This window comes from Strongylocentrotus purpuratus, unplaced genomic scaffold (genome assembly GCF_000002235.5).
Source record: "Strongylocentrotus purpuratus isolate Spur 01 unplaced genomic scaffold, Spur_5.0 spur5_scaffold_7, whole genome shotgun sequence".
NCBI classification, from domain to species: domain Eukaryota; kingdom Metazoa; phylum Echinodermata; class Echinoidea; order Camarodonta; family Strongylocentrotidae; genus Strongylocentrotus; species Strongylocentrotus purpuratus.
The window spans coordinates 31,953,360-31,976,968 of record NW_022145613.1 but is presented as its reverse complement, the minus strand read 5'-3'; the positions used below and the strand labels follow the sequence as shown (position 1 = coordinate 31,976,968).

The window sequence follows — 23,609 nt, the reverse complement described above, 5'->3', positions numbered from 1 at the left end:
AGAAACATAGAGTGAGAGAGAGAAATAGAGATATAGAGATATATATTATAGAGATAGGGGCAGAGAGATAGTTAGAGAGGAAGAGAGAGACAGAGAGAGACAGAGAGACAGAGATAGAGAGAGAGATAGAGAAAACAGATATGCGGAGAATACTAGAGCGAGAGAGACACGGGAAAGAACGAAGAAGTAGAGACAGGAAATACAGATGTTGGAGTCGAAAACTAGCCCTTTTCCCCCCTTTTATGCGGATTTCGCAATGCCCCTCTGTTTGCATGAAATGTTTGTGGTTTTGGCAGCGAATACAAAAGGTAGATAAAAATGTCATCATAATAGGCTCTGAAAAGAGTGTCAGTTGCATTATTTTGCTCTTCGATCGAAATGGGCATGTTCTAATAAACACTGCACTTCAGACCAAGACACCTCGGTTGATAGTCATACCCACTTCATGAACGGTTGGTCACAACATTTTAAAGATTTTATACAATTCAAAAGTCGTTACGCAGGTATGGGATAATTGATGGAGTCTTCAAGAATAGTTGTTTCAGAGGCTCATCTCGAGGTGTTCGCCCAGGCGAAGAGACAGCAGCAATTAATCTATGATGTCACAGGTGACCTCATCAGCAGAATTAAACATAAGCTGGAAGAATTGCCACTCGTAGGTGTGTATCATTTTACCCTTCATTGCTTGGGAGGTGTTTCAGCGACATTTATTGCTCCGGCATTGTTGTGTCATATAGGGTAAATCCCGTTGTACAATAGCCGTCATTATAATTACCACGTTAACTGTGCTAATAGAGCAAGTGCATCAATCGTTTAACGCAAACTTTGCAAGAATGGTGTCTAGTGTGCAGTTTATGGGCATAACCAACTAGTAAATCCTTGGCTTAACAATGTTGCAACAGGCAGGCACGGGGGGGGGGGGGGGCACGTGCCCCCAAACATTTCCAAGATCGGTTGAAATTTTTTAGACCCTCCTTTTTTTTTTTTTTTTTTTTTCCTCGATCGATTACATGTAGTGCCCCCAAACATCAAACTCTGGCTACGGGCCTGGCAATAGGGTTCTTGGTCAAGTATTTGGATCAGGGTTGACATAAGGCATTCGGCTCCTGGAGGATTTTGCCCGCGCACAACCGTCGGATGAGAGCATGTGTCGTACTTTCTGCATTTAAAAAGAAGGAAGGAAAGGATTTGTCCATTCCGAGGAGTTGGAAGGGTGGATAAGGATTGAGGGGGGGGGGGGGGGGTTCTTGCCATCAGGCACCGAGATTTCTCGCGCGAAGGAAAATCCGACTTTAATGCAAATGGGTATGATTTCAGAATTGGACTCATTTTATGATGTTTTAAACCTATTTTTTTTAGTAATTTAAAGGAATGTAAAGAGAATTTCCATTATAATAACAGTCCCGTATACTTACGTTGTCAAACATTTCAACAACTGATTGACTTAAAATGATGTTTCCCTTAAAGGTAGTGCCCTATGTCCCAATTGCAGGCCATACAATGAAAATGTTAAATTCCAAAGGCATTTGAAAAACAATGCTAATATAGAACTTCTCTCAAAACGAATGGCTTGAAAATGGCTTTGAGTAGGAAAATAACGACCATTAGTTGTCGAATCGATTTAAGTGATTGCAATCATTTAAGTAAGAGTCTGATTTTCATACCCTTTAACCGAATGGTCGTACGTTTTGTGCTGCGCAAAGATTCAATCAGTTTAATTTTGGCCATTACAAGAAGTGGGTTATTGATGTAGACAAATGCTCATGTACCTTTACAGCTCATTTTATATTGTTATTATTAAAGAAGTCAGTCACTCAATAGTGTCTCACACGGACGTCTATAGAGTAAATGGGTTTCCTTGCAAAATTGAATAGGGTATACGTGTGACATATTCATAATTCCTGCAAAGTTATACAAAATTTGATGTTGGCTGCAAATGGGACAAAGTACCTTTAAAGAGTGGTGGTTTATTTATTACCAAAATCCCCCATCCGTCACTAGTGAGAGAGAGAGTGAGAGCGAGAGAGAGAGAGATGGAGCATGCTTTGCATCCTCGAATTCCATACGTTAACGTCTCAGATGGATTTAGAAAGAGGGAAAATACCATTCATTCATTCGTTCATTTATTGTTCATCCATGCATTTATTCATTTCCTTTCATTAATTTGCCCAACATCTTTGACAAGGAATAGATGAGGATTAATTGACAAGGAACTTACAAACATGTATATTTGACATGGACGATTTGAATTGGCATAATTAACTTGCAGATGGGATATTATATGCATAACAACATAATAGGCCTCCGTAATGGACGACGAATTAATGGGCTTGACACGTAGACTATTTATGCCCAGACGTAATGGGGAATCCCCAAGCCGTCGCGCTGATTGAGAAATCGCATAATCCTCCTTTACCGAATACATTGTAACGCAGTTCATGTAGTGATAGTACATGGACAATCCTTTTTTTGTTTCCATCGAGCTTTTAAATGGTTACAATAATCATATCAAACAGTGATGTATTCTAAGACCAGCCTAAACAATCATGTAGAAATGATTATTATAAAGTTCAATTTCAATTTCAATTTATTTATGTTTCCAACAAAACATTACAAATCAATTATGAACATTTACCACAAATGTAGGAATACATATTGGAAACAGAGGGGCCACTAAAAAGCAATGCTCGTAGGTGTAAACATCTCAAATAATTCTTAGGAATGAGTAATTAAATTAACACGTCCGTAACTACAAACGGAACTATAACATAGGGAAAAAGTTGAATCGCAACAAGGATTTTTAATCTATTTATTGCAATCAAGAAGGTTGGATTTCAAATACAAATTAAAAACAGAGATACATAACAATCACACAATGGTAGAAATCAGTTACTCAATGAACTTATATAGTAAACAAAGTGAGTGGTACAAAAATAAATGAATAACTATGTGGTGGCTACAATCGAAATATTAAACCAATTTAGGAACCTCAATTTTTTCAAAAAATTTCACAATCTAGAGACTAAAAAATGATAATTATTTACACAACATCGAAATGGTATAAACCTGTATTACACCTTTTACTTCATTCCAAATAGCCTTCATTATTCACATCCTTTTTGATTCTATTAAATCCAACCAAACACGATTGATGTAGGCCGATTTTATTATCTATTCATGATCTAGTTACATTTGTATACTTATTGCATTATGTTGAAATGATATCCATCAAACACACTGAAGCTTCTGGTTATCTATCTCCCCTAAATTTTGCCCCTTCTTGATATATATATCAAGGGGTTTTTTGCAATGCATTGCGCAATTCATTTTTGGGAACCCCCTTGATCATGCGCAATGCGTCCCTCGTTGTATATCACGTATAGGGGAATCCCCGGACCGCATGACGCGTCGTATAGTCTTTAAGCACAGACCCTAATTTGAACTTTACATAAATCTTATACGTCAAACCTAAACCAGCTTCAAAGTGAATCGGATGCAAGACAAAGCCTCTTCTCGTCTATAAGAGTCCTACTAGTCTATACTTATTAAGGTTTATTTTTGCATTCTATTTTCCATTCTTTTCCCACTTTTTTTTCTTCCGAGATGATAGGCCCAATCATCGTTATCACTTTATCACAGTCTATATTTCCATATTGTTCGATCTGCATATATATATATATATATATATATATACAATGCACTAAAACCCATTACATCTTTGCATTTGTAAATAAATGTACATGTTTGGCAACGACCAATTTTAATCATTACAGTAAATAAGCCCCTCGCTCATTAATATCATGGCCTACATGTACGCATGAGGTATCCAGAATATTCTGGCATGAGTCATCTACCTAAATCGATCCAGTATTATTATGCACACGTACACTTACGAAGATATTAACCCTTCGCTTACGGAAACCTGGTGGTCCCTGTGTTGAACCTATGGGACCCAGACAATTCAGTAGTCGACGGGTCAATACACTTCACCAAGTACAGCTCAAAATCAAGTTAAAATTCTCTTTCTCTATTAGCTAGTTGTACTAATACTTCTACGTTTCTATAACGCATTTTTTTCCATATTACATTTTAAAATGCGCTTTACAATGATGAGGTTTTAGAGATTTATTTAAAGCCTTGAGAGATTACTAGTTGAGAAGAAAACCCATTCCATACAAATTTCGTGAGATTCCATAAGTGTTTATATCTTCGATACATTGTTTGTTGTTTGTATATGCAGGCATAGACTCGGAATCGGTGCACGAGAAAATTGATCTTCTTGAAGGGAGAATCCAGAGCCTGAAAAGTGACCTGCTACGGACGAAAATGAAAATAGCATTCTTTGGCGGGTACGTCTGACAGTCAATCCTAAGATGAATTCTGAAAGAAATTATATTAAGATGATAATTTACATTTTTTTAAATAAGCAGATTGAACGCTGCTATTTTCTATTTATTTTTTTTTTGTAATAACAAGGCTTGTTTTGCAGGTTCCGTCTTGGCTTTGGGCCCGGGAACCTGAAGACCAAAGCTTCATTATTTAAACCATCATGACACCTCATATTAAGGAGCCCTTTCTCAATGTTTTCATTATTCTACACATAATGTAATGAGGGTTGCAAGCTTAACTAGTTAGATGATACAAGCGGATGAGAAAAATAATAATCCTAAATAAATAGAGGGAAAACAACGACAATGCTGACATATGCAGTGGCTAATTTCGCCAGGGCTCTAACACAATTACGAGGCGAGTTTGGGTAAGAAATATGTTCATCAATAAATTATAATTTCAAACTTACAGGACGAGTAGCGGGAAGACAACCACACTGAATGCCATGATTGGACGAGAACTTCTCCCTTCTGGGATGGGTGATACGACAAGTTGTTTCATCCAGATCGAGAAGATGACCAATGACGTCACCGGAAGTGCTAGCACGAATGACTTCAAACTAAAAGAGGGCCAACGGGACCAAGACCACAGCACGAGTACGAAAAGGGTAGATCTGGAACCACCTAGAACGGGGTCCTATTTCTTCGTTCGGGAAGTCGAGAGTGGGGAGAAGGAGGCGTCCCTTCATTCGTTCTTAGAAAACAGACAGCCGCTTGAGCTGAAGGTATGTAAATCTTAAAGAATTTTTCGATAGATGAGAAAAGTTACACTTTTTCCAGTTGACTTTAGACTTTTGAGACCCAGTGTCTTATCCTGCCCGAATAGTAGCTCTGATTATTTTGATCATTGGCTTGATGGTTCGTTTTACCTGACTGCTCAGAAAGTATGTGTATGCTTGTAAGTAAGCTCCAAGGGGACCGACGGCGTTTCTGTCCTCCCGGTTACAAGCCCATTGCTATACCACTGAGCCATCGCGTCTTCTTGTAGTGCTCACGAATTCATGTTGTGACGCTCCTCGGCGCTTCAATATTATTACCCTGTCAAACATCCGTGACACTAAACAATTCTGTATCCATTTACAACTGGGTGGAGAGTGGCAAATGTAGATTAATACCCTGTCAAACATGTAATCACAGGGTTGGAATCTGATCCCTCAGCCATTAGGTTAAGAGTCAAGTGAATTAACTACTTTACCACGACATCTCCACATGTAATCACAACATCGAGTTAGGTATAGTTCAGATTGGACATATTCTCGTAATATTATGCTCAGCGTTACACATTAAATAACAATGATAATAATAAAGTACGTTTCTATAATTCTCTTTCTCTCTTGCAGGCCTTAGAAGATCTGTGCGATGCCAAGTCGAATCGTTCCCTGGATGCGACTTATCTCATAGAGATTCACCTTTCAGAAAATGACGTCATAAGCGATCATCTGCTGAATTATGATCTCCAGATTATGGATTGGTAAGTGGAGGTGTGGTGGTATAGTTATTCGTTCACTTGCCTCCTAATCCAATGGTTCATGGGTTCGAATCCCAGCCCGCGTTAACGTCCCCTGGCAAGACATTAATCCACATTTGCCACTCTCCACCCAGGATTAAATGGGCGATCGCTGGGGGGTAATGAAAGGTGCAGGGTCCGCATGAAGAGCAGTAATAATACTGATGTGACTACCTTGAAAAATAAGACCCAATAAGTCATTGAGCAAATACTTAAATAGCGCAGTTGAAAAGTATTCATTTTCAAAGCTTTCAAAAAGGTTATATAAACTGGACCTCATCTTTGTTATGATATTAAGTGCTTTCACGTTTTAAACGCATTTCGTTTGCCCGGTTTCGAGCAAAATTGCTACTAGTACTATTTCTACTACTGCTACTACCACTCCTATACTATTATTACTACACTACTACTACTACTACTACTACTTCTACTACTACCACAACTCACAAAATAATAAGGCAAGGGCTGCTATAACTACTGATTGTGCGTTGGCCAGAGTCATTATAATCATACCGGATATAAATAATTGGAAATATTCTTAAATTCTAATTTGCGAAATGAAAAATTCGATTTCTGATTGTAGTATCAAAATGTTACATTTATCTTGAATGAGGATGTAGACATTATTTCGACTAAATTTCTGCTCTAAATGCTCCTGTTTCTCATTTTATCTTGATGAACCCAGTCCTGGAATCACGAAATGTCGAGAGCTTGGTGATAAAGTTAAAGTCTTCTGCGCAGACTCAGATGTTCATGTATTCATCGTGAATCCCAAGACAGTCATGTCACCAGAAGTATGTTCACAAATATTCTATTTGTTATTGTTCAAAAGTTTATTTACATTTTTTAATTTACGTACTACAACTTATCCCATTGACTATTGAATCACATATTCCCTATATATTGAATGTAGGAGCCACCCTGTTTCAGTAGGCAATGGGTGAAAAGAAAGAGTCGGAGAAATAGAGGGACGGAGAAGGGGGCAGAAGGGGTTTTGGAAATTTACTTGAAATCAAGAGAATTCAAAGTGCAATCACATATCTTGAGCTGATGCCAGAGGGGAATTTACTCCTTTAAATTAAATAGAGTTAACTGGCTGTATAATTCAGATAATATCCAGCACACAACATAATGTTAGTTATATTTAGATGTCCTAAAATTCATATTCTTTTTTAATATCATCACAGGAACGGGATCATTTTGTAGAAGTAGGAAAACGTCTTCCTAAGCCCGACATCATCGTCGGTTTCACTCAGTGGGATCTATCAGCGAGAGAAAAACGCCCTGAAGAGGTAAACAAAGTGTGTTATGGTACAAGGGGTCAGGCGAGGTTCTGGAAGAATACATATATATTGTTATCTTTTGTTGGGGAGGGGGCGGGGTCGCTAAATGGTTATTGCATTCATGTTGTACAAGTCATGTGCCTCGCTTAGATTAATTTATAATCATTAATGTTTTTTTATAGGGGGGCTCTGAAATATTGGAGGCGGGCGGGGGAAGAACTAAAGCACCCGAGTCCCCCCCCCCCCCGCTTTAGAATCACTACTGAAAGGGGCTCTCCTTCTTATTAGAAATAAGTTATATTTAAACGTCGATGTTCCACGCACCCATCACACTCCTTTGTGAATTTCCTTTTAGACTTAGCATAACTAATATCAGAAATATGACATTTTACCGTGGCCCCTTATTGACCCACATTAAAGGGGGGGGGGGAGAAAGGGCTAACCTTACGCAGATTTTAATGAAGAGTTTCATTATTTAATGTACATACTATTGTTTATGCAGGTTAAAGCTCGCCATGTCGACTCGGTGTTTGAGTTACTGAAAGAACTCGATGTCGTGAATACGAGAGAGGAAGCAGAGGAAAGATGTTTCTTTTACTCTGGAAGAGAGGCCCTCGACTTGGCTCTTGATGAAAAAGGTTGGTCAATGCTATTACAAAATTGCATTCGGCCCATGCGTGCCCTCTTTTGAAAACTCAATCGGGCACTTCTTAATTATAGAAAAAATAGCCATCTTCAAATTGTAGACTCTAAAGGCAATTGCAAATGTGATAAACTTTTCCTCCGTTAGTCCGATATTTTTGTAGTTATTTCCTTTTTTGATCGAAATCCTGGATTCGCCTTTAGAATGATTTTTTTTCTTCTTAACATAATGAAATGTAAATAAATTCAAAGAGTCACGCGCTTGGGTTTCGTACATAAGTATTGTAAAAAATACAATGGTTGCAAGACAAGTTAAAATTAGATTGGGGGAGGGGTGTGTTTTAATTTGGGACTCGCCCTGAATAACATATAACGTAGAGTTAAATACATTTTTAGTTTCTGACATGTTCTATAATCTACATAAATGTAAAGTCTGAAGGTTGTCTCACTCTTTAATCACTATAGTCATATGTGAACTCAACATTAACATCAAGGTAGCGATCTCGAGAGACTTACAACATCATCAATATACCGCAAAAATAACAACTTTTGTTAACCCAGGCCTCATAAGCATTAATGCTGATCTTTATGAGGGTCATGCAATTATTAGCACCTCAACATTTACCATGTTTCTACCTCGGTGAACAGAGGCAAATGTGGACTAATGCCTTGCCAAAGGACGTTAGTGCCGAGCTGGGATGCGAACCCTGTACCCTTGGATTGAAAGTCAATTGAATAAACCACTATACCCCTGCACCACTTTTATTTTACTATGAGGAATACTCTTGTTTTTCTATATTACCTTGTTATTTCATCCTCTCATCAACCCGTCTCTTGTAGGATTCTTAATCAAGGGATGGGAAGAACGAGAAGGCACTTTCCAGAGGTTCGTTTCGAAAATAGAGGTAACTTGGATCAAGTTCAGGTAAAACTAGTTTACCTACCATGTTTTATCATTTCAGAACTCTTGTCAAATTAGGCACATTTAAGAATGACCCTATTTCAAGCAAAGGTGTATGCGGAAGAAAATAGTAAAATTTTAGAATTCTTAATTTTATGATCGACCAACAGTAAAAAAGAAAGAAAAGAAAAGAAGAAAAAAAAAACAATTATAGTATTATTTCGTCACCAAAATTGATTAGTTATACAGTGCGTCCCAGAAAAAACGAAACCGAGAAGTATCGATGTTCTATCATAACTTAATCACAACTATAATTAATGAATGATACATATTTGGAAAGCTTAGAGTCTCTTCTTTCATGTGATGCTACTCAGATAATGCACATTTCACGCATGAGTGATTTAAAGCAATTTGAATGAAGGAAACCAAAAAGACATTTGGCGGGCGGTATCTGAATTTCTAAGAAAAATTCACATTTCTAGAAGTTGAGTTTCTGCCCTTTCATATGACACCTCAATCAGGAAAAATGAGCTAGGAATGACAAAGTTCTGTTCGTTTAAAGTAGTGCTTGCATTTCCATAATTTTATTAAACGAATTCGTTTTTACTGGCTGCCTGCCGTATCAATAAACGAAATTAACAAAAGACTTAACTCCGTTTCGTTGACAATCAGTCGTAGACGAGAGTCTTCATGCATGGCTGATTGTCAACGAAACGGAGTTAAGTCTTTTGTCAAATCTGCTTTTTGCTACGGCAGGCACCCAGTGAAAACGAATTCGTTTGTTAAAATTTTGAAAATGTAAGGGCTACTTTAAACAAACAGAACTTTGTTATTCCTCGCTCATTTTTCTTGATTGAGGTATCATATGAAAGAGCACAAAATGAACTTTCTAGAAATATGAATTTTTCTTTGAAATTCAAATACCGCCCGCCAAATTATTTTTTGGTTTCCTTCCTTCAAATTACTTTTAATCACTCATGCGTGAAATATGCATCACCTGAGTATCATCAACTGAAAGAGGAGACTCTAAGCTTTCCAAATATGTATCATTCATTAATTATGGTTGTGATTAAGTTATGATAAAACATCGATACTTCTCGGTTTCGTTTTTTCTGGGACGCACTGTACTATAAAAAATACTAAAAGACCATATGGCTGTCCAAATATAAGGTAGCGGTTGGCCGTCATTTCTGAACTGACAGAGGGGTTTATCTAAGATTTTATGATTTTAAAACAAAGGCAAAAATATATCAGGATTTTGTTTAATAATCTTCTTCATAAATCTTGCCTTCTCATCTTTACTTTTACAGGAGAGAGCTACTTCTGCGGGTATGACCGCCAAACTGCATCTAAACCGAGACACGTGTCAAGAGGTCTTACATCAATGCGTCAATAGTCTTACTGAAGTGGATGCAGAGATTGAAAGCCGGGTGTAAGAATAAATAAAAACCGTTGTTGAACAAGAGAGGGAATGGCACGGGGGGGGGGGGGGGGGGTGTCGAAACACAAAATCACAAAAGGGTATAGGTTAAAGGTAATACAAAGTTTTGGTATGGGGTCATGAATTTGGTTCAAATGGACATATTGGAAGCATATGCAATTTTACAATATTCAATGATCGTTGTCGCGGTTGAAATTTTAAATGATGTAAGTGATAGCATTATAAATATTAAACTTTTTATGTAGTATTGCTCCCTCTCAAGACTGATATTAATTTAGCTTTAAAACAATAGTTCTTGACTTCAATCGACCGATTTGCTATTCCCGTTCTAAAATTATATATCAGAACTGCATATTCTGAGATTTTCATGGTCGCAGCTACCATGGAATTGCCTTAGGTGCTATTTGAAATATTTGAAATTTACCGGGGGCACCGGTAAATTTTGGATTATTCAATTTCTCGAAAGCAGCAGTGTTTTAGGGGCTATATATTTCTAGTGCTTATAATCCCATCACGTGCAGGGGCATCCAACTATATCACAATTTAAAAAAATTACTATCCATTCAGTTTCCAAAATTTCCCAAAACTTAGGTCCTGACCCATAAGATCCCTGCATATGACAGCAAGAAATGAGCGTTCAGTGTTATTTTTAAAGACAAAGGAAATACATGGATGGCCACTTTATATAACTTTTCTATCAGTTGCCACCACCATGATCGACAACTAAAAAAAGAGAATGCCAGTGGGATCGCTCTGGTGAAGGCTTTTAAATACCATACGAGGGGTACCACGTATTGGATTCAATCTTTAGTCGGTGCTTTTATTCTTGGACAAAGCATTTTACCCACACTTGCCTCTCTCGACCCAGGTGTGTTATATAGGCAACTGGCAATATTTGAGCAATACTACGTGAGGGGCGATGTTAATTCTGATGAAGGCACCCTGTGTAAAGAAGACCATAACATATTGACATAAAATCTGTGACTCGTAATAACAAAATAATAAACAAATGAACGTGACCACGGCTGTAACAACTTTGAAATTATAAATCTGGAATAAATGGATATGCCGGATATGTTTTCTATTTTCACTCCTGTATCTCGTTATTGTGTATTTTCCCCGTAGGTCAGATGGCAAAGTCAAAACTGACTGCTTGAAGAAGGGTCTGGAATCATTTCAAATAAAGCGAGCCGAGTTTGTGGAGGAGTGCTAAGACAAGAAAAATAATGCTTTGAACATTATCTCTCAGTCGGTAGGATTAATCACACTTTATACGGTTTACTTTAAAAGTTATCATATACATTTAATCCATGTGATGAATTCTATAACGTGCTAATAATGACTATGTTTTTGTGTCTATATGGACTCTATTCATTTTTTTCAAAACACATTCATACCATCTACACTGAATATTAAATTTCAACGAACCATCAAAATATTTCTGGCCTTTGTATATGGTTTCTGTTGTGCTCTTAACATAATGCTCACCACTCTCAGTTGGTTTCCCTCTAGATCACCAACCAACGAGGTCGACGGCCGACGCGACTGACAAGATCGGTCTCGTGAACCTTAAGAAAAGTTCCAGAAGTTCCGCGAGAATGTAAAATCGATCTCATGGGCTGTCAGTCTACTGGGTTGTCGGTTTCGTGAACCCTCAGACATGTCAGATAACTTTTTGAATAGGCCTGTGACACAGATATTGTCACTCTCGTCGGCTGACAATCTCTTGGGGTGTAGCCATTTTGAGTCCCAGTATCTGGAACCAAAAAGATTCGTGTTATTACTTATGTTATCCATTTCTAACTTACCTTAATTTCGGCTTGTTAGAAAGGCAGAAAACAGTTTCTGTAAAGTATTGTGACACGTACAATTGAGACTTAAGAACGAGAGCTACCATTACCAGAAATGGCTTGAAACTTAGATTCAGTTTGTAATTAGGATGTTCTCTAGCCGACAAAATCAATCGTTTGATAATTAAAGAATGAAAAGCATAATGCACAATCGCACACCAGATATAACTGCGTTCTGTTCTATGATTGTCTTCTGGTCTTAGGTGTTTCACTGTATGACTGAGGTTAGCAAGAAAATGACCCAGACTTTGAAAAGGAGCTCGGTTGCTGATCGATTCGAGGAGGACCAAGTGCATAGTTATGCTGAGGTGAGTAGATCGGTATGGCTTGATAGTCTTGAATAAATCTGCTAATTCATAATTCATTTACTAAAGAAATATCCATGAAGTTGAATTAAATCACCTCATATGCAATGAAAATATTTTAAACTCTTAGGTTTTTTATTTTTACAAAGGCTTTATTCCTAGTACACCATTGAGTTTGTTTAATAATTTTGCGGATGTTTGTTGGTCTTGAGTTTCAGAGGTATGTGTAACAGGGTATATTGGCCCACGAGTCAGGTGGCCCGCGGGGTGACGCAATGCTGCCCAACAAACATATCGGGTAAAATAGAGCTAGAAGCAGTTGCTAAGTTCCATTTTGAAGCCACAGAGATGCTTACAAATTGCACCAAAAATGAAAATAAATATAAAAAAATATAATGAAAATAAATCTAAACGAAAGTGCTTGTTCGTTTGGCTCGCTGATTAATTTCCACTAATTCGAAAACTGCAGACCTACGCCTCATTTGTGGGTCTAAATTATATGTGAAACTCAGTGCCCTGCAAAGTAAGTTCATGTACAACTTATTTATTCAATTAATTTAAACTGCTTTTCAATATCTATTTTTAATAGAGAGCCCTCATGGACTGGTATCGGAAGATGCTAGCGGAGTTTCAACGCGCTACGGCGAAGGTCTGCGATGACTACTCATTCGGTATACTAGGTGAGAGAAATATCACACATTTAGCGTTTTCTCTCCGACATTAATTTTGTTCATACCTTTGAAAACGCAAAATGACCAACTAGATTCTATTTTAGGAACTGTCAAAGTACTTTTTATAAATGACTCTATTGCTATGACCTACGCTGAAACCAAAAACACTCTCATTAAAACCTTGAGAACAATAGATAACAACCCTCTTTACTATTTCGAGAGAAAAAACCTTCACATTAAAACGTCATTAATAATCGCACTTAAAGTTTCAAGTAGATGATTATCAAGTATTTTACACTTGCTTAGTTCTGTATCGAAAATGAGATATAATTATCGCTCTTGAGTTGCAACATGGCCCTCCATGAATTTGTTAGGCGTAACAGTGCACCAAAAACAATATGTTCTGGTGACTGGATGCTTGTTGATGACAATTTTTTCTTCTTCAATTCAAACAAATATGGTGTGAAAAAAGTTCACAATAAAACACAAATAAAGTCCTCATTCAGGGTCATTGTTTATTGGTTGGAAAATCACCACATTGTTCGTATTTCATAATTATGCATTATTTTTTATTTTTTTAAACCAAAACTTGCTTAGAACTTTCAAAACAACAAACATCTACTTATCAGGCAGAGGTTAATCAAGGTAAATGGGATGAAGAACAATTCCGAAAATATTTTGATGTCCCTTTTGGGTTTTCAAATTACAAAAAAGGGACAAAAAGCATTTTGGAGGTACTTTTAGTCTTTCTGTATTTTAAATGTTGTATTTTAAAGAGGGGGCACGGACAACTGCTACATTAGGAATCTATGAAACCCACTGTAGGCGTTTATTATATTTATTTTTTACAGATTCCTACAAGAAGCACATGGAAAACTTCCCTCACCAACCACCGAGGGCGTTTCAACTCGAGTCCCAAATGCAGCAAATCGAGGAAGGGGCCCAGATTCCAGAGGGGGCACTTCAGAGGGCCCTAACAGGAATCACAGAGCGGGCCGTGTGGTCCTCCTTTGCCACGAGACGCAGGCGAATAAGCGCAGGTAGACAATCATTCATCATTTTTGTGAGGGCGATGAGAGTGGACATTAATTCATCGTGTTTTGTACCATATGGAAACGTTTGCTTGTATTTGTCTTATAAAAGAATTTGAGCACGAACTGACTCCCACACGGTGTTGAGTGCTCAGGGGTCACAGGCCACTGGCTTCATCGGGCAGGTAGTTCCATTATGTGAATGGGTAAATTAACTATTACAAAATGAGGGGACACATTACATTGTACACTAGGGACACACATTGTTTTTATTGTGCAGAACATACTCTTTTATTGACTTACTTATTGCATGAAACTATAAAACCAAAATGCATTTTGTATTCTAACAATTGGATTACAAAGAATAATAACAGGTGAATGAAATGCATAAACACCACAAACACCTGGGGAGGAAGCATTCATAAATTTGAATACATAATATGATAAACGACTCTGATGAAACTATAAAACCAAAATTAAATTTGCGTTCTGGCAATTGGAGTACAAAGAATGATAGCAGGTGAATGAAATGCTTCAACAGCAACACAAACACCTGGGAAGCTAGGAAGCATCCATAAATTTGAATAATTTAGTTGATAAACGACTCCGCATGTGGACGTTTGTTGGAGCAGAAAGCAGTGGATTCTTAACAACACGAACCCATTTAACAGAATGTCGGAACGTACATTAAATTTGGCGCGGTTGGAAAATGCATCTTTCTACCTTGCAACTTTAATGGTACGATCCAGTAAATTAAAACAATAAAATGGCTCTTTTTTAAATTACTCATAAAATAAAACCCAAAACTTCAGTGATATCAGAAAAAATATGTTATATCTTACTAATAATTAAAAAAAGATGTATAAACATTGTGAAAGTGTCGCATTTTACGATAAAAGACACCGATTTAGCAAAGATCACGTCATGCGCTTGCATCAGGGAATTCAAGGTCAAAAGGTCAATTCAGACGCTGATGAGTTGTTGGTCGAGCATTTTTGTTTCCATATGGAGTAGACCGTATTTCAAATACAGTGCCGTAGTGGGTCCAGACGTTGATGGCGCATCGTCAACAAGGGGATTCTGATTCGGTGGATGGAATGCAAATACAGAAGACCATATATCAGGGGGAGGGCGTGACAAGCGGTCACAGCGTCTTATGTTACAATCCCCTTCTCCATCACCCTATTTCCTATCACTTTACCCCTTTTCTTTCCTTTTCTCCCCCCCCCCCCCGCTATTTAATCGAGTGCCCTTTTCCGTAGCTGCGCCACTAATCACGTGAAATTCATGGACCAATTTAGGAACTGTTTCGACGAGTATTTCCTCGAAATTTCTTCACTCTGTCTTTTCTTTTCTTAACAAGTTTAGTCGTTTCGGTTCCATGACCATTATCATAGTTGGTGAGAAAATGGTAAATTTTCTTCTAAGACGGATAGAACTTTAAAGTTATTTGATTAGTAACGCAACACTTAAACATTTAAGACATGTAAAAATAAAGTCCATCTTGAACATATTTGTTTACATCTCAGTTTACTGGCTTTCATTTCCTGTCACTTTCTTTCACTTCCTGTCAAAGGGCATCGGCCATGTTGCATTCATTCTTGTAGCTGAACAGTTATTCATTTCTACTCTCGACATATTTAGTTCTTTGTCATCACCATTAACCCTTAACTTGCCTCGCCTACAACAACTCGCTCACGATACCATATGTAACGTCCATGTATAAGTTTGTATTCAGTTCGCCACCTTCTCTAAGTACCCTCGCGTACGATACCATGGTACGGCCATGTTAACTTGCGTATATTATGTGCGCCGTATAGTGCGCCATCTTTTCTATGCATACTCGCGTACGATGCGATGGCAAGGATTGACCCATGCTTGGTTGTCCGTTTCCCTACACTAACCGAACTCCGAATTGCAATTCTGATTGCCTTAGTAGAATGAATATTCTGGACTCTAATCCTAAACCTAACGTATACCTAATCACAACCCTTACAACGTACATTTACACCTTTGGCAATTTTAAGCCCGGAGCAAAAGTCTCATGTTTCGGTACTTTTTTCAGAAATTAAATGGCACTTTGAAAGACTTTGCACATTTCGTTTTCTTTCTAGTTTGACAAACAATTATCCGGGCACAGAGGGGATTAATTGCTCATCTATAGACCGAACAACGTATTACTTAGCTCCCTGTATCCAAAACATTCGGTCAGTTTGGGGTTGATGTGGAGTCAGTTCGGAGGTTTGACTGATGTATTGACGATTAATAGGAAAATATTAAATTTAAATCAATAGATAATTAGAGGTGTTGTAGTCGAGTGGTTTAATCACTTGCATGAAAATGCAACAGTTGAGGATTCGAGCCCCGGCATGGGACTTATGTCCTTGAACAAGGCATTTCATCTACATTGCTCCTCTTCATCCGGGTGTTAATTGGATACCCGATAGAATGCGAACGTCTTTGTGGTTGTATTCGCAAGTGTGCGCACGTACAAAAGGTTACTAGCTGAAATGCTACCCAGTCCCAGGGAGTGAAGAATGTGCACTATAATATGCATTGAATCCAGTGAACGCGGTAATGATAATGTTGTACTGTTTTGTGTAAGCAGTTTGGTCATATAAGGAACCGGTTTTGTGATTATTGTTATTATCATCATCATTATTATTATTATTATTATTATTATTATTATTAATATTATTATTATTGTTATTATCATTTTTATTATATTTATAATCATTTTAAAATCATCTCTCACTCCTGCAGTTGAATCCGATGAAGAACGTAACGTTCTACTGCGCCGAATTGCGGCCGCTGCGGGTGTCTTTTTCATGCAGGTTCGCCAATGGATCAGGGCTTCTATCGAAAGTAAATTGGAGAGCTTGACATCCACTCAACAAAACTCTCTGATATGTCTCGAAGACGTGAAGAAGAGATGCTACGAGGCTGTAGAGGCGTAAGTGGTTCAGTTTTGATCACGCCCTCAGTGGCGTATTTACAGGGGCGGTGGCGGGGGCTGGGGGCACGTGCCCCGGTGGCACTTGAAAGAGGCGAACAAAAAGGTGAGAAAAGGAAGTCCCGTACGCATATACGCCCTCAACACGCAGGGTAACTTGCATTAGAAATGAGCAATTTTATTTTTGGCCCCGGGCGCCATAAAATCTAGAATTTATTGTTCAAAGGAAACCTGCTAAAATCCAAATCGAAAACGGAAATCAGTCATAATAATCTAGATGTTGGTTGAAATTACATGACTTTGTCAAAACTCTGCACCAGTACAGTTGGAAAGGATGTACGCAGCTTACGCCAGTCTTTTCGGTAGCCTCTTAAATAGGTTTATGTTTGTTTAGGGCGTAGTTTGGACAACTTGATTGTGTAAACTGGCCGAAAGGTGCTGTTCAGGTATACGAGACCTGATGGAATCATCACGGCTCGGTGTCCCGGAGGCTCATCTCGAACAGTTCGCCAAGGCGAAGAGACAGCAGCAATTTATATATGATGTCACAGGTAACCTCATCAGTAGAATAAAAACCAAGCTGGATGAACTGTCATCATTCGAAGGTGAGAAACGTTCACATTACTCGTTTTATTAAGTGGTGGTACGTGAGCAGTGCCCGTGTAGCGTAATAATAACAATCTAATATTATCTCGGACAAACCACGACAAAGAAAAGGCGATATCACGTACCCACAAGATCAGACAACTTTATCCTCACAGAAGACAAGGAACAGTATAGAGCAAAATGATGATTAAGCAGGCTTATTAATATGATGCAACAGATATAAGCATATGGCAATATTAACATTGTTATGTTAACGAAGATAATATAGCTTTTCTTTGTCAAAATAGGCAAATATCATATCAAATTAACACGATAGCAACCACTTCCGAAAAACCAAGCTTAGGCAATTTTGATAGCCTAGCTTGTACGTTACCTATTCATATTGAAATGCAAGAGCTTGACAGTGGCATGTTACCTAATCAGATACGGATTTATACGGGGTGTACAATGCAATTGGGTAGTGAAATTTCTCTTTTTTTTCTCTCTGTTTATTTATATATTTACTTAAGTAATCAATTTATTGATTCATTATTGATTCATTTATCTACATGTATGTATCTAACTATGAATCTAGTTATATATCTATCTATCCATCTATATATCTATAATTTATATATCTCACGGTTAATCTATCCATTTTCGTCTCTCTCCCTCATCCAAATGTTGCTTCTGTGCTTATATTACATGATGCTTGCTTATTCTTTATTATTCTGTATTTTGCTTACACAGTGTATTCTGTGCGTTCGATTGGACATTTTTTAAATCTATATATGCCATTTCTCTTATTGAAAATGGATAACGAGGGCATCGTTTGCAAATTGCATGAGTTGATCTAAATTGTTGCACACATTATTTGCACGGGGATTCCCATGGCGTGCATTAAACAGGTCACATGCATGTTTGGTGGGAATTCCCGTCACTAATAGATCAGTTTGCAGTTTCATTCCTCGGTAAAACTATACATTTGAACTGTGTAGCTGTATAGATGCATCAGCCCGCTACTTATGTGATTATAAAGCAGTTCATTCTCAATTTTACTATAAGTTAACTAATAGGCCTACTTGTTGCACTCATGGATAATGCAGGAGTTCAAAATGCTTACTTGTTAGACGGTGATATTTATTTAAAGGAAACCTCATCCTAAAGAACCTAAGTGTAGGTATTCCCGAAAAATTAGATGTATTCTTGCCCTTTGATGTACAAAATACAATATTCATTACGAAGATGTATAAGAGATGTACAAATGAAGATATTCTTGGTATGATGTGATGTCTTTTAGGATGATATGAGTGCAGCCATTTTCTTGAAAATGTGATATTATACCAGTTGAAGTTGTACGTGTGTAATGCCCCAAGCTTTAGTTGGAAAGACTTTTTAAACCATTAACATAACCTTTACTTTTCAAAGTGGAAAATCATAGCTAAGAAGATAGAAATTATATCTGGTGAAAAATATAATACAGGGGAATAACTGTTACTAATTCATTTAAAAATACTAAAACATAGCAATTGACAAATCTATTTCATTTATGAGAAACCTTCACCCTAAAAAAGAGCACCAACTTATTTATGGAATTTGCGTACTGACAATTGTAGTACAAAAGATAATGGCAGGTGAATGAAATGGTTCGTCACCACACACACCTGGGAAGGAAGCATCCATAAATTTGAATACATTTACTTGATAAACGACTTCACATAGTACATCACGTTATCAAGAAAATGGCGATGCCCATGTTGTGCTGAGAAACTGTACATTATTCTTGCTTTATGCCTTTCTCATACAGTTTCATGGGGAATCTTGGAGATCAATGGAAAATAACAAATCTCTCGGAATAAGTAAAGCTATTTCTTTGGATAAGGTTGCCTTTAACACCCATTTTAGCATTCAAATTCAAATTCAAATTCAAAGTTTATTCAACACTTTTCATAAAAACATTTAAAACATACAAATACAAAATGGAGTTATAAAAAAAAAACAAGAAAGTGATAACAAATACAATGGCAATTTATAAGAGCATTTGGGATAGGCAGAAAGGAGGGATTCCTTATATACACACATACAGGAAAACGAGAACAAAAGAACAGAAAAACAAAACAATCTAAAACTGACTATCATGCAGAGTAAAAAAAAGTGTAAAATTTTTTCCCATGCTATTAATACTGATTATTATACTTATTTAACAGAAATTGTTTATATTTTAAAAAGATTGAGAGTTTTGCATTTTTTAATTTCCTGAGGTATACTATTCCATATTAATGATCCTTTAACAAATATATAACAAAATTAATATATGATATTTTTCATCGATTTTGTATCTTTAATGCCAAGGCATTGGCTCCAGGTCTGTTCAAGAGTTAATAGACATTCTCGAAGGAAGGATTGAGAGTCTGAAAAGTGATTTATCGAGGAGGAAAATGAAAGTAGCCTTCTTTGGTGGGTAAGTGAGCACGAGTAGGCATATTACAGTCATTCTCAAGCACCAAGCTATAACTTAGATGATTAGTCAGGCATATATGATAATTGATATTCTCCACCAAATTATAAACCAATTCCGCTTGAGTATGTTTTTTTAAAAATAGAAATATCGCCTCGTGAACATTCACCATTCCCCTCCCTTGTAGAAGGATCTGGGAGAGGTGATGGGGCCGCCCTATTAAAAAAAATAGGTTGGGGGGGGGGGGGGGGAGTAATCGCTCATAACCCCCTCAAATTAGTGCTTAACCTCTATATTGAAAGGGAAAATAAATCGTTGGGAAATAAAATCCCCGGTCCCCCCTTTCCCGATTGAGCCTGTGATCCTTTATTCATCATGATTCATTATTATTATTATTATTATTATTATTATTATTATTATTATTATTATTATTATTATTATTATCATTATTATTATTATTATTATTATTATTATTATTATTATTATTATTATTATTATTATTATTATTATTATTATTATTATTATTGTTTTTGTTTTTTTTTGGGTTTTTTGGGGGAGGGGGGGGGGGGGCATTTTGAAATCTTACTCTGAAAGAGGTATGTTCAGGCAACGTTACTTTGCTTATAGCCCATTTTCTCCATCCCTATCCTGTCTACACCGTATAATTGTCATCCTAGAATTAAAAAAGACTATAATTATGTGACATTTGTAATATGTCATATTTCCCCGTCAGGACGAGTAGCGGGAAGACAACGACTCTGAACGCCATGATTGCGCCAGGGATTGGGCGCGAACTTCTACCTTCTGGAATGGGTGATAGGACAAGTTGCTTCGTCCAGATTGAGAAGATGACCAATGACGTCACTGGTAAAGATGATAAAGGAGACTCGAAAGGCAATGCAGATAAGGATAACTCCGCGAGGGTGAAAAGGGAAGACCAAGAAGAAACGTCATATTTCTCCGTTAGAGAAGTCGAGAGTCGAGAAAAGGAAGCGTCGATTAACTCCTTGATGGAAAACAAACAACCTCTCAACCAAAATGTTCGTATATTCATCTTTCATCACCAGGCTCGGGCATTACATGCCCATCCCCCCTCTCTCTCTCTCTCTCTCTCTCTCTCTCTCTCTCCTCTCGCTCTCTCTCTCTCTCTCTCTCTCTCGCTCTCCCCCCTCTCTCTCTCTCCCCCCTCTCTCTCTCTCTCTCTATCTATCTACTGCTTTCCGTTCAAAACTGCTTGGCTTAAAAACGTCAAGCATCATAACCGTTTTAAAGTTATATAACTTTAAAACGGTTATGATGCTTGAATCTGAAAAATGATACTAAATGATTCGGGATAAAACACTCTTTTATAAGATGTATAATAATTTACTGTTCATAGATTATTTATGAAATAATTAACAATTTTGTAGGTGTAAACTTTTATTTGACTCACACAGTATATAATTATGCTACATTTCACACTTTGAGAGTCTTCCGATCGTTAATCGCCTGAAAACATTTGATCTTGAAATCAATCAACAATCAATTAAAAATTGCAATGTGCATGTCACTCGTAGTTCCTTTACTAAACAAAGACGCCCAATTAATCAGCTGTTTATTACAACACAATACTTCTACACGAATCTGAAAGTGATTCTGAACAACATAAAACGAGACACCTCAGAGCGAAATGAAAATGCAGCAATCACTTATCGATGTATTGTGAATCTTTGTTTGTTAATGGTATATGAGTGGCCGAATGTCTTCTCAACAAATATTAAAATAATAATAATAATAATAATAATGATAACAACAACATCAATAAAAATGATAACAAATCTCAGTATTCCAAAGTACTATTTTATACCATTGGATAGTTTATGAACCTATTTTTTCCTTAGACCCTAGAAGATATGTGCAATGCAAATTCAGGTCGATCCTTGGATGCAAGTTATCTCATCGAAATTCACCTCTCAGAAGGTGACGTCAAAGAGGACCATTTGCTGAATTATGATATTCAAATTATGGATTGGTAAGTCATTTAATGATCCTTGCTAGTCATTATAATAATGTGATGCGCCTATAAACAAAGTATTAGGCGCATTAAAATTGTGAGCTATTATTATTATTATTATAGGCGACTGTGATTTGGAACAGCAGTAGAATTCCACAACACAGTCACCCTAACCCCAACCATGACCCTAAGTTATAGCCCTGACCCTGAAACTAATCTTTAAAATATAACCCCATAGAAATTCATTTCACAGAAGATGGCGTCACAGAGCCCCATCTTCAAATCATGGACTGATGAGTCATCTTAGTATCTACATGTATTTATCGGGCACATTTTGTCCCATCGTTTTCTACTTTGATCATCCTTTCTTGGATCAGCGGGATTAATTCTAGAGTCGTATAAGATTATATAATTTCGTGACTGACAAAAACATTCCTTCGCCATTTTCCATGGAATAATTAGGGTCATATTTTTACCTAGCTCTGTCATCCATCACCAAAATGGCAGAGACTATAATAGGACGGGGGGGGGGGCACAATTGACCCTATTTTCCTGAATAATACAAACAATATTTTTTTGCTCGTCAGAAATTTCTTCAATTCTGCTCCCTCTTTTATACAGAATCTTGGATCCACCCTTGCTCTATCAAAAACATTCGCTTTTCTCATATCTCCTGTTTATATATGCAGTCCTGGAATTACGAAATGTCGAGAGCTTGGCGATAAAGTGAAATCCTTCTGCGCAGACTCGGACGTTCATGTACTTATTGTGAATCCAAAGACCGTCATGTCACCGGAAGTATGTTCACAAATGTTTATTTCACTCAAATATTATTTTCTTATAAAAAAAAATCATAATCTAGCTATTTACGAATATCGATACTCATGACAATCATATTTGTTAGTTGCTTTGATCAGGAGAAAATAGATTACGTGATTCCAATACAAAGTATAACCAATTACAGAACATTTCAATATGAAACTATTAGCAATCACGGTTGGAATAATGATGTAACTTCCTCCCCCGATACAATTACAATCATTTTTGTGGTCATCTTGTTCTCCGCTAGTTTGTTATTTTTAAAAAATGCAGGAAAGTGGAGAAAATGAGAGACCTGAAAAGTGTTAAGAGCACATGATGTAAATGAAATGTAATATTTTCTTTAGGAGCGAGATCATTTCGTTGAGGTCGGCAAACGTCTTCCTAAGCCGGACATCATCGTGGGTTTCACTCAGTGGGATCTATCGGCGAGAGAAAGACGCCCCGAAGAGGTTAGCTCATGAACAGAGGTTTCTGGGAAATATTTACCTATTTTTACTTATTAAGACTGATTAAGAGCATTGCATCCCAAAACATGAATGGTCAATTTAGTTGTTGTATATTCATTTTGGAGAGCGCAAATCATTATTATCTGCGCCTTAAAGCATTAATATAGGCTTGCCATCAATTTGAAGTAGAACAAAATTAACTGCATCGTAATTCTTGATAGAAATCATTGTTTCTTACAATGAATTTGTTTATCTTCTTCATTTTCCTTTAACATAAAATTAGTTGTAAGTTAATACATTTTGTGATTAAAGGAGATGCTGCTATGGGGGGGG

The 23,609-nt window shown here is 37.1% G+C and overlaps 2 protein-coding genes and 2 long non-coding RNA genes across 4 annotated transcripts; all 4 read left to right on the top strand.

Annotated features, from left to right (window-relative positions):
* The first annotated feature begins 356 nt into the window (after positions 1-356).
* Positions 357-5,244, top strand: LOC115920019 (transmembrane GTPase fzo-like). Its single transcript, XM_030974870.1, has 3 exons — positions 357-659; positions 4,241-4,349; positions 4,801-5,244. The coding sequence occupies exons 1-3, from the start codon at positions 518-520 to the stop codon at positions 5,126-5,128; spliced, it is 579 nt and encodes a 192-aa protein (XP_030830730.1). The 5' UTR covers positions 357-517; the 3' UTR covers positions 5,129-5,244.
* A 485-nt stretch (positions 5,245-5,729) lies between these two features.
* On the top strand, positions 5,730-7,186 carry LOC115920018. Its single transcript, XR_004062125.1, has 3 exons — positions 5,730-5,859; positions 6,581-6,689; positions 7,083-7,186. It is a non-coding gene; the product is annotated as an uncharacterized LOC115920018 (long non-coding RNA).
* Positions 7,187-7,686: 500 nt separating this feature from the next.
* Positions 7,687-13,859, top strand: LOC105442414. The gene is made up of 7 exons (XR_004062124.1): positions 7,687-7,816; positions 8,661-8,725; positions 10,032-10,153; positions 11,288-11,414; positions 12,216-12,320; positions 12,907-12,997; positions 13,840-13,859. It is a non-coding gene; the product is annotated as an uncharacterized LOC105442414 (long non-coding RNA).
* Positions 13,860-17,432: 3,573 nt separating this feature from the next.
* LOC115918202 (transmembrane GTPase fzo-like) lies at positions 17,433-23,291 on the top strand. Its single transcript, XM_030974527.1, has 6 exons — positions 17,433-17,577; positions 19,910-20,018; positions 20,749-21,055; positions 21,896-22,026; positions 22,698-22,806; positions 23,175-23,291. Exons 1-6 carry the CDS (start codon positions 17,433-17,435, stop codon positions 23,289-23,291), a joined length of 918 nt encoding a protein of 305 aa, XP_030830387.1.
* The last annotated feature ends 318 nt before the right edge of the window (positions 23,292-23,609 follow it).